At 40.1% G+C, this 12,304-nt stretch overlaps 2 pseudogenes and 2 gene segments (V, D, J or C); 2 read left to right on the forward strand and 2 right to left on the reverse strand.

Moving 5' to 3' along the window:
- Positions 1-248: 248 nt before the first annotated feature.
- Positions 249-1,767, reverse strand: LOC133014999 (immunoglobulin lambda constant 1-like; annotated as a pseudogene).
- A 166-nt stretch (positions 1,768-1,933) lies between these two features.
- LOC133015891 (Ig kappa chain V-III region MOPC 63-like) overlaps positions 1,934-12,304 on the forward strand; it is a 56,159-nt gene continuing 45,788 nt past the window's right edge. Inside the window, 2 exon segments of the V gene segment in view lie at positions 1,934-2,081; positions 2,175-2,480. Coding sequence covers positions 2,030-2,081; positions 2,175-2,480 — 358 coding nt within the window.
- The window catches only part of LOC133015892 (Ig kappa chain V-III region MOPC 321-like), a 41,954-nt pseudogene continuing 36,653 nt past the window's right edge, over positions 7,004-12,304 (forward strand).
- Positions 8,771-12,304, reverse strand: part of LOC133015893 (Ig kappa chain V region Mem5-like) — a 69,901-nt gene continuing 66,367 nt past the window's right edge. Inside the window, 2 exon segments of the V gene segment in view lie at positions 8,771-9,093; positions 9,881-9,912. Coding sequence covers positions 8,771-9,093; positions 9,881-9,912 — 355 coding nt within the window.

A 12,304-nucleotide genomic window follows, 5' to 3' on the forward strand; every position in this document is an offset into this window, starting at 1 on the left:
GAAAAAATAAAACAGAAGTAGATGTTGGTGATGATATTTTTTATTTTAGTAAAGTAAAAACAGAAATGTGAAAAACAAGTGAGATGAGAAAAGGAAATATTTATTCTTGTTACAAACGTAGCACAATACAGCATTGGACTGTCATAATGAGTTGAAGAAAAGACATGAAGACATGCAGAGCTGCAGTAGAACACATGTAAATCAAACGGACCCACAGTAGAGCACAATGACTCCACCCGGTCGTCTCTCTACTCCGAGCAGAGGTCAGGGTCCAGGGTTTGAGCGACAGGGCTCTGTCCGTTCAGACTGGCCTCACAGCTCACTAAGCCCGCCTTCCTCCACTGCTCTGCAGGGAGGCTCATGGTGCTGCTCCGGCTTTAGTGGCCGGCCCCGCCAGGACCATCGGGTTGTGAGACACCCCTGAGGACCTGATTCTGCCCCCCACCTTCCAACCCAGGCTCCAGGCTGAGGGGAAGCCCCCGCTGGCCATACACACCAGAGTGGCAGTGCCCTGCTCCAGCTCTTCACTGGAGGGGGGGAGGAGGGTCAGGGTGGGCCGCACCACACCCACTGGAGGAGAGAGAGGGGAGAAAAGACAAAGGGATGAGGATGAAGGAAAATGACATGCAGGTGATTTCTTGTACGTTATCTAATGAAGCAGAAGAACTTCTACTGTTGAACATCATTCACGCAGTGTCAGACCATCAGCCGCAGGGTTCAAGTGTCCATGTGGCTGAGAAGGTTCACTGATAATGATTCTTGATGATTATTGAGGACGTCTTCACGTCTGTTTCTCAACGTGTGACAGTGAAGAACTCGTCCCTGAGATGATTTTCTTCTGTTTAAACTCACAGAGCTGAAACACTGGTGTGAAAACAGTTCAAACCTTTGTCGTCTGTTTCTTTCACTTCCTTTTCACCACATGAAGCGTGAACACAAAGCTGAGCTGCATCTACTGATAAAATCCTGTTTGTGTTCAACATCTGATTTTTGTGCCAAAATATGTTTGATCAATTCAAACTAAACCTTTTTTTAACACTTTATGATTTAGTTTGAAGCTTGAACAAATTCTATTTTAAAATATCTTAAACATGTGAATAAAAATCATCATTATACATGAAAATACATTTAAATATTTGTAATAGTATGTTTCTATAAATGTATTAACATACAAAAAATTATTACAACCAATAAATATTTATCTGCATTTCTTTTTCTCAGGATATGAGATTAGCTTAGATTGATAAAAATTCAACAATATCAGCCAGTCAATCTCTGAACTTGATCAAATATTTGTTCATTATTTGATAAAAGTTATAAATGCACAAAGTAAAAATCTCTTGTACTTACAGTCAATGTTGAGTTTGGTTCCTCCACCGAAAGTCCACCACAGTGAGACAGACTCATTAGGTGCTCGTACAAAAACCTCCTGCACCGTGAACAACAGTCTGTCCACTGAGGACTCACTTTTTTCACTTTAAACTACACAATTTACACTTAATATTTATATGGAGCTAATGTGGCTTGACATTTCATCAAGATTTAAAAATAAAAAATGATATATTTGTTAACATTTTTGTTACCTCTTCAAATTAAGAGACAAAAAGTTAATTTAAGTTTGTCATGAATTAATATTTCGAAAAATAGTTCAGCATCATTTGAAAGCTGTAAAACAAACAGGATGCTTCAAAAGAATTAAAACAAGATGTTTTGACATCCTATTGTACGCCTTCTCACTCTGTAAGTCAAGGGGAATGAAATACACATATTTGTATCAATGAAAGTGACACAATTTGAATCCAGATGCTGATGACCCTCAATTTTGCTTCTTCATATTTAGTGTAAATCCAAACAGCAACCCTCCTGAGTTTGTGTCCCACGTCACCTTCAGTCCGTTCAGAGCAGAGGAATCATTTCCATAGAGAGGAGGCTTTGCATCGTCAGCTGATCCTCCACTGAACTGAGAAGCTTTATAGTCCTGTGACTCCAACTCTGCAGGACTCAGACCCGTCAGTCCACCACAACCACCATGACTCTCATCACCCTCCTCATCTGGACGCTGGCCTGCTGCAGCTTCACAGGTTCAGTCACTCAGCAACATTTCAGACGTGATGCGCTGCCTGTTCTCTCTCTTCACCTCCGCTGATTAATGTATTATTTGTGTTTGTGTGCAGGATGCAGCGGCCAGGTGACTGTGACTCAGCCTCCAGTCGTGACATTTACTCCAGGATCCACTGTCACGCTGACCTGTAAAACCAACCCCAGTGTTACTAGCACTAGTTATATGTCCTGGTACCAGCAGAAACCTGGACAGGCTCCCAAGCTTCTTATATACGATACAACAACTCTTAATTCTGGATTTCCCTCTCGATTCAGTGGCAGTGGCTCTGGTTCTAGCTTCACCTTAACCATCAGCAGTGTTCAGGATGAAGATTTTGGAGATTATTACTGTCAGAGCTTCCATGTAGTAAACGGAGCATATGTGTTCACACAGTGATTTAGAGCTGTACAAAAACCTCCCTCAGTTTGATTGAAGTGAAACTGGTCTGCTGCAGCTGCACAGAGAATAACTGGTCCAGTGAACACAACACAAGTCTTCAAGCAGAGCGGCAATGAAGCTAAACACAATTGAAACAAACTCAGAGTTTTAAATGTTCAGAAATCTCCAAACAAAGCCCCATGAAACCAACTTTGTCAAATTTAGATTTTTAGTTGAAGACTAGATTGTCTAAATGTGTGTAAGATGAGCCTGAGTAGGTTGGGGTTGGGTTGAACTTAAATTTTTTTACTTCTGTTGTGCAATAATAGGTCGACTTGATGTTGGCTAATTATTAATAATCATAAAATATGATTATTACAATTATACAATAAATTATTAAAAGTAATACAATTATTAATTAAAAAATGATAAAGTTATAAATTAAGAATAACGACATTATAAATGAAAAGCAATAAAATATCAAATGTAAAGATCAGTCTCATTTAGATCTAGTTCAATTAGAAATGTCATATTTACTATTAAAGATTATATGATGAACAGTGAAGGTTATGGAGTTTGTTACAGTGTAGAGGTTGGCAAAATTCACTTATGCAACATTAATGAAACAAACCTTTGTGAAAGAAAAACATTTATTATAAATATAATAAAGTATAAAAACACAAATTACTAACAATGTGCTAATTAAACAAAGATGTGTATGTGAGTGTGTGTGTCTGTGTGCTACATGCTTCCCAAAATGGCGGCTGATCAAAAGTTAACACCTTCCTCGGCATGCTTTCAAAATGGTCGCTGGCCATCCTAAAGATAACGCCCCCCCCCCTTTTTTTTTTAAGTGGTTGTACGACAGGTAGCGGAAACAGAGATAATTAGGTGAAGGATAATGCGTGTGTCTGTGTTGGTGCTTAATCAGAGAAAGAGTGTAGACTGAAATGCAAAGAAAGACTGTGTAGAGCATTACAAACTAACCTTACTTTCGAATAACTTATAACCCAAAATATCCCAACACATATCAAACTCATAAACACCACACAGAATTGAATGAACAGTATTGCTTACCCTTATATAATTATTAAGCCCAGTTGTGTTTCCATTCCGTCGAAAGGGGTAAAAGGAAGTTGCAGTTCAGTTTGCAGTTCTGTGAAGTCTTCTGGCTTGTCGTATGGTTTCTGCCTTCGCGGTTCTGTTGAGCTGTGCAGCTCAGTTGCTGGTTGAAGTTCTCCTGCAGGACATTGAGTCGCTACTAGGAGTTTGGTAGAGCTTGAGTTGTGAGGAGGTTTCCTTGGTGAGATGAGCTGGAAGCTGCACCTTTGCGCTCCTCTCGAAGAGTTGGATGGAAAAGAAGATGTGAGCTGAAGCAGCCAGGCTTCTCCCCTCGACGATGCAGGAGAAGAGAGGCTGGACAGACTGCTCTCCTTGGAGGGATTGTAGAAAGAGATAGAAGAAAAGGGAAACAGGCGTTATATTGGCCTGGAACCACACAGGTCATGGAGTCCAGAGTGATCAATAGGAGTTGACCCTTGTGTCTCTGGTAGCTGTTCACACCTCTGTGTGAAGTTGAGGAATCCAGGGAGACTGAGTTCGGGAGGCTATCTCCGGAATAAAGAATATGTGGTTTGAGGCTTTGACTACCATGTAGGCCGAAAAGGAGGCCATTGGTTTCACAAAAACACTGTCCCAAAACTTCACCATCCTTTACGTGGATGCACAGGTCTGCACTTTTTAAATTTTCCCCAGGCCCCTATGCCTGAGGACCCTAAAGTCCCTTGAAACGCCCCTGGAGTCCCACAAATTAGTTTTCATGGTGATTCTCTGGCGGAGCAGTGAACGCTGCGTTGACCGGCCCAGTTGCACGTGTTGTAAAAGGAGCTATATCGTAAAAAAACCTGCCTCAACTAGTTGCTCTACAGAATGAGTTCTAACAGAAAACTACAATAAACACAGAGAATATGTACAATGTATTATAAAACACATTAAGCTCATACAACCAGCACATCCTGCAAGTTTAAAACCAGACTAATCTAAAACAATTGTGGTTATTTATCAATTTCATTTGATGACTAATTGTTGCCAGATATTTATTAAACGACTTTAATTGTCATTTAAATTCTGTTACACTTCATCAATTAGTTATATAATGATAATCGTAATCACATATTCAAATGTGTATTACCATTCAGTACTCACACATCAGAACATGGATGGAACAGAATACATAATTAACTCTTATGCTAAATGTGTAATTTCCCTTTAATTGCTGAGGTTTCATTTTAAACTTTTACTTCTGTCACTTATTGACAGTAATATGAATTATGAGGAAAGTCCAACAAACTACTAATGTGATACTTTTGTGATTTTTTATCATTTTGTTCAATGTTCAACTCAGAAGTCAGAAACATGGTTTTCATGCAGATCCACACAAGATAAATTACTGTCTAAGTAGAAGTAAAACACAGATTTACATTAATATCTTTTGCAGCAGAAAAAACATAAACAGAAGCAGATGTTGGTGATGATATATTTTATTTTAGTAAAGTAAAAACAGAAGTGTGAAAAACAAATGACATGAGAACATGAAATATTTAATCTTGTTTCAAACGTAGCACAATACAGCATTGGACTGTCATAATGAGTTGAAGAAAACACATGAAGACATGCAGAGCTGCAGTAGAACACATGTAAATCAAACGGACCCAAAGTAGAGCACAATGACTCCACCCGGTCGTCTCTCTACTCCGAGCAGAGGTCAGGGTCCAGGGTTTGAGCGACAGGGCTCTGTCCGTTCAGACTGGCCTCACAGCTCACTGAGCCCGCCTTCCTCCACTGCTCTGCAGGGAGGCTCATGGTGCTGCTCCAGCTGTAGTGGCCTGTTCCCCCCAGGACCATCGGGTTGTGAGACACCCCTGAGGACCTGATTCTGCCCCCCACCTTCCAGCCCAGGCTCCAGGCTGAGGGTAAGCCCCCGCTGGCCATACACACCAGAGTGGCAGTGCCCTGCTCCAGCTCTTCACTGGAGGGGGGGAGGAGGGTCAGGGTGGGCCGCACCACACCCACTGGAGGAGAGAGAGGGGAGAAAAGACAAAGGGATGAGAATGAAGCAAAATGACGTACAGGTGATTTCTCATATGTTAACAAATGAAACAGAAGAACTTCTACTGTTGAACATCATTCACTCAGTGTCAGACCATCAGCCGCAGGGTTCAAGTGTCAATGTGGCTGAGAAGGTTCACTGATAATGATTCTTGATGATTATTGAGGACGTCTTCACGTCTGTTTCTCAACGTGTGACAGTGAAGAACTCGTCCCTGAGATGATTTTCTTCTGTTTAAACTCACAGAGCTGAAACACTGGTGTGAAAACAGTTAAAACCTTTAACGTCTGTTTCTTTCACTTCCTTTTCACCACATGAAGCGTGAACACAAAGCTGAGCTGCATTTACTGATAAAAACCTGTTTTTGTTCAACAACAGATTTTTGTGCCAAAATATGTTAGATCAATTAAAACTAATCATTTTTAAAAAGGTTTATGATATAGTTTGAAGCTTGAGCAAATTCTATTTTAAAACGTTTTAAACATGTTTATAAAAATCATCATTGTACATGAAAATAGATATAACATTCGTTTATAGTATGTTTCTATGAATGTATTAATCTACATAAATTGATTACGATCAATAAATATTGATCTGCATTTTTTTTCTCAGGATACGAGATTACCTTAGAATGATTAAAATTCAGCAAAATTATCAGCCAGTCAATCTCTGAACTAGATCAAATTCTTGTTCATTGTTCTATAAAATTCATAAATGCACAAAGTAAATATCTCTGGTACTTACAGTCAATGTTGAGTCTGGTTCCTCCACCGAAAGTGTTCCACAGTGATACAGACTCATTAGGTGCTCGTACAAAAACCTCCTGCACCGTGAACAACAGTCTGTCCACTGAAGACTCACTTTTTTCTGGTTAAACTTCACAATTTACACTTAATATTTATATTGAGCTAATGTGGCTCGACATTTCATTAAGATTAAAAAATAAAAAATAAATATTTGTGAACATTCTTGTTATTTCTAAAGATTGAGAGACAAAATGTTGATTTAACTTTGTCATGAATTAATATTTCAAAATACAGTTTGACTTCATTGGAAAGCTGTAAAACAGACAGGATGCTTCAAAAAAATTAAAACAAAAAGTTCATAAAAAATTATTTTGTACGTCTACTCACTCTGTAATTCAAGGGGGACGAAAAACACATATTTGCATCAATGAAAGTGACACAATTTGTTTCCAGATGCTGAGGACCCTCAATTCTGCTTCTTCATATTTAGTGTAAATCCAAACAGCAACGCTCCTGAGTTTGTGTCCCACGTCACCTTCAGTCCGCTCAGAGCAGAGGAATCATTTCCATAGAGAGGAGGCTTTGCATCGTCAGCTGATCCTCCACTGAACTGAGAAGCTTTATAGTCCTGTGACTCCAACTCTGCAGGACTCAGACCCGTCTGTCCACCACAACCACCATGACTCTCATCACCCTCCTCATCTGGACGCTGGCCTGCTGCAGCTTCACAGGTTCAGTCACTCAGCAACATTTCAGACGTGATGCGCTGCCTGTTCTCTCTCTTCACCTCCGCTGATTAATGTATGATTTGTGTTTGTGTGCAGGATGCAGCGGGGAAATGACTGTGACTCAGCCTCCAGTCGTGACATTTACTCCAGGATCCACTGTCACTCTGACCTGTAACACCAACCCCAGTTTTCATAGTAGTTGTATGTCCTGGTACCAGCAGAAACCTGGACAGGCTCCCAAGCTTCTTATACACCATACAACAACTCTTCAATCAGGAATTCCCTCTCGATTCAGTGGCAGTGGCTCTGGTTCCAGCTCCACCTTTACCATCAGTGGTCTTCAGGCTGAAGATGTTGGAGATTATTACTGTCTCGGTGGCGTTTGCGATGGAAAGTTCACACAGTGATTTAGAGCCGTACAAAAACCTCCCTCAGTTTGACTGAAGTGAAACTGGTCTGCTGCAGCTGCACAGAGAATAACTGGTCCAGTGAACACAACACAAGTCTTCAAGCAGAGCGACAATGAAGCTCAACACAACTGAAACAAACTCACAGTTTTAAATGTTCAAAAAATGAACTTAAACTTAAATACGTCACTATCCTGTATGTGGATGCACAGGTCTGCACTTTTTTAATTTTGACTGTATAATATTTGTTTGAAGATTGTAGTGATGTGGTTCATGTGTTTCTTTGTAGGGTGGTGTTTGTGTCAATGTAGGCCACCAGGTCCCTTTTGCCTAAGGCCCCTAAAGTCCCTTGAAACGCCCCTGGAGTCCCAAAAATGAGTTGTCATGGTGATTCTCTGGCGGAGCAGTGAACGCTACGTTGACCGGCCCAGTTGCACGTGTTGTAAACTGAGCTGTATTGTAAAAAACCTGCCTCAACTAGTTGCTCCACAGAATGAGTTCTAACCGAAAACTAAAATAAACACAGTGAATATATATATGTATTATAAAACACATTAATCTCATACAACCATCACATCCTGCAAGATTAAAACCAGAACAATCAGAAACAATTGTGGTTATTTATCAATTTCATTAGATGACTTAATGCTGCCAGATATTTAATCAATAACTTTAATTGTCATTTTGATTCTGTTCACACTTCATCATATAATAATAAGATGATTAATATAATCACACATTCAAAAGTGTATTACCATTAAGCACTCACACATCAGAACATGGATGGAACAGAATTTCTAATTACTTATTATGCTAAATGTGTAATTTCCCTTTAATTTCTGAGTTTTAATCATAAACTTTTACTTCTGTCACTTATTGACAATAATATGAATTATGAGGAAAGTACTAATGTGATACTTTTGTGATTTTCATGATTTTGTTCAATGTTCAACTCAGAAGTCAGAAAGATGGTTTTCATGCAGATCCACACAAGAGAAATTACTGTCTAAGTAGAAGTAAAACACAGATTTACATTCATATCATTTGCCACAGAAAAAAATAACACAGAAGCAGATGTTGGTGATGATATCTTTTATTTTAGTCAAGTAAAAACAGAATTGTGAAAAACAAATGACATGAGAACATGAAATATTTATTTTTGTTTCAAAAATAGCACAATACAGCATTGGACTGTCTTACTGAGTTGAAGAAAAGACATGAAGACATGCAGAGCTGCAGTAGAACACATGTAAATCAAACGGACCCACAGTAGAGCACAATGACTCCACCCGGTCGTCTCTCTACTCCGAGCAGAGGTCAGGGTCCAGGGTTTGAGCGACAGGGCTCTGTCCGTTCAGACTGGCCTCACAGCTCACTGAGCCCGCCTTCCTCCACTGCTCTGCAGGGAGGCTCATGGTGCTGCTCCAGCTGTAGTGGCCGGTTCCCCCCAGGACCCCCGGGCTGTGAGACACCCCTGAGGACCAACCGTTGCACCCCACCTTCCAGCCCAGGCTCCAGGCTGAGGGGAAGCCCCCGCTGGCCATACACACCAGAGTGGCAGTGCCCTGCTCCAGCTCTTCACTGGAGGGGGGGAGGAGGGTCAGGGTGGGCCGCACCACACCCACTGGAGGAGAGAGAGGGGAGAAAAGACAAGGGGATGAGGAAGAAGGAAAATTACATACAGGTGATTTCTTGTATGTTATAAAATGAAGCAGAAGAACTTCTACTGTTGAACATCATTCACTCAGTGTCCGACCATCAGCCGCAGGGTTCAAGTGTCAATGTGGCTGAGAAGGTTCACTGATAATGATTCTTGATGATTATTGAGGACGTCTTCACGTCTGTTTCTCAATGTGTGACAGTGAAGAACTCGTCCCTGAGATGATTTTCTTCTGTTTAAACTCACAGAGCTGAAACACTGGTGTGAAAACAGTTCAAACCTTTAACGTCTGTTTCTTTCACTTCCTTTTCACCACATGAAGCGTGAACACAAAGCTGAGCTGCATCTACTGATAAAATCCTGTTTGTGTTCAACATCTGATTCTTGTTCAAAAAATATGTTTGATCAATTCAAACTAAACATTTATAAACAGTTCATGATTTAGTTTGAAGCTTCAGCAAATAATATTTAAAAAAATATAAACATGTGAATTAAAATCATCATTGTACATGAAAATAGATGAAACATTTGTAATAGTATGTTTCTATAAATGTATTAATATACATACAATTATTACAACCAATAAATATTTATCTGCATTTCTTTTTCTCAGGATATGAGATTACCTTAGATTAATAAAAATTCAACAAAATTATCACTTTATATCTCACTATCTCTGAACTTGATCAAATTCTTGTTCATTATTTGATAAAATTTATAAATGCACAAAGTGAAAATCTCTGGTACTTACAGTCTTTGACGAGTGTGGTTCCTCCACCGAAAGTGTTCCACAGTGATACAGACTCATTAGGTGCTCGTACAAAAACCTCCTGCACCGTGAACAACAGTCTGGCCACTGAAGAGTCACTTTTTTCTGGTTATACTACATAGTTTACACTTAATATTTATATTGAGCCAATGTGGCTTGAAATTTCATGAAGATTTAATAATTAAAAAATAGATATATTTGTTTACATTTTTCAGAAAATGTATTTAACTTTGTCATCAATTAATATTTTGAAAAAAAATAGCTTGACATCATTTGAAAGCTGTAAAACAAACATGATGCTTCAAAATAATTAAAACTAAAAGTTATTAAAATTCTATTGCACATCTACTCACTCTGTAATTCAAGGGAATGCAATACACATATTTGCATCAATGAAAGTGACACAATTTTAATCCAAATGCTGACGACCCTCAATTCTGCTTCTTCATATTTAGTGTAAATCCAAACAGCAACGCTCCTGAGTTTGCGTCCCACGTCACCTTCAGTCCGCTCAGAGCAGAAGAATCATTTCCATAGAGAGGAGGCTTTGCATCGTCAGCTGATCCTCCACTGAACTGAGAAGCTTTATAGTCCTGTGACTCCAACTCTGCAGGACTCAGACCCGTCAGTCCACCACAACCACCATGACTCTCATCACCCTCCTCATCTGGACGCTGGCCTGCTGCAGCTTCACAGGTTCAGTCACTCAGCAACATTTCGGACGTGATGCGATGCCTGTTCTCTCTCTTCACCTCCGCTGATTAATGTATGATTTGTGTTTGTGTGCAGGATGCAGCGGCGAGATGACTGTGACTCAGCCTCCAGTCGTGACCTTTACTCCAGGATCCACTGTCACACTGACCTGTAACACCAACCCTAGTGTTAGTTATATGTCCTGGTACCAGCAGAAACCTGGACTGGCTCCCAAGCTTTTTATACACTCAGCATCAACTCTTCATACAGGAACTCCCCCTCGATTCAGTGGCAGTGGCTCTGGATCTAGCTACACCTTAACCATCAGCGGTGTTCAGGCTGAAGATGTTGGAGATTATTACTGTCAGACTTATCATGGCAATGCACAGTCCACACAGTGATTTAGAGCCGTACAAAAACCTCCCTGACTGAAGTGAAACTGGTCTGCTGCAGCTGCACAGAGAATAACTGGTCCAGTGAACACAACACAAGTCTTCAAGCAAAGGAATCGAAACACAACTGAAACAAACCCCACACACACTTCCCGTTTTGTATTCTCATCATTCAGTTCCCGCTCTGAAGCTACTGACCGAACCTGGCACCGTACAACCGTACAAACAAAATGCTCCAGGTTATTGTTATAGATTTTGAAATATTTGCACTGTTGTAAACTGACCATACTATTTATTATACCCAACAGCTTCTCAACATGTAGATTATTTAGATCCATGTAAAACTAGAATGCAGTACTTCATCCAAAGGTCAACTGGCCTCATTTAAAACCACATTTATATTTAAAGTTGCACACTCAGATATATCAGTCTCTTAAATACCCCGTTCTTTCATCAAGAACCATGAATTATTCCCATTATTTATTCAAATGTCAATAAACGCCTGATCTGACCATCATAAGAATGAGAAAGAAAAAATCCTGGATGTGTCTGAATGTCTGAGTGTCTTAATGACATTTGTATTTTCCCCGTGTCTAATCCTTCTACAAAGTTTTGTGGAAATCATTTCAGTAGTTTTTCCGTAATCCTGTTGGCAAACAAACAAACAGACTTAAGTACATATTCTGGTAACTGAGGGGCTTTTTTGTTAATTTAAGCCCATGGTTAGAGATTTCCTATTTTGGTCCCCAAACAAACAGAGATAAAGTGGTCTCTTTCTTTTCTTCTGTTCCTTGATGCTGCTGCGTGCATTGTTCAAGGCAAGGATTAACTGTTATTGGATTGGTTACAGGTGACGTGGGCACAGACACTGTTGCACGGGACAGAGTCAGGTTTGGATCTGCTCCCGGGTCAGGACGGACAAAGTGACATCAGCAGACGAAGGGCGACTACAGAATTAACGAGGGAGGCAAACAACACACTAGAATAATACAGACGACTTGGACGGCTGACAACAGTCGCATGCAATCATTTCTTTTCACAGCTTTATCAGTCCCTGATATTCCATTTTTTTTCTTCTTTTAGATTGCTTTGCCTATTGTATACAAGAAATTCTTATTCCACCATTTTAGAGATTTCATTCAGGGACATTAAAGTGAAAATGTCCAGTTTAACCCAAGTGAGTCTCCTGTGGTGATTTGCCTCAAACCCACTTCTCTCACCACCCTGCATGGTGCAAGGTCACGGTGGCGACTTTAGGTTTGCTTAAGGCTGCTTCTCTGGGCCAGAGAGGAATTATTTACCCGCTAAAATGCCAAGTCCT

This window comes from Limanda limanda, chromosome 12 (genome assembly GCF_963576545.1).
Source record: "Limanda limanda chromosome 12, fLimLim1.1, whole genome shotgun sequence".
NCBI classification, from domain to species: domain Eukaryota; kingdom Metazoa; phylum Chordata; class Actinopteri; order Pleuronectiformes; family Pleuronectidae; genus Limanda; species Limanda limanda.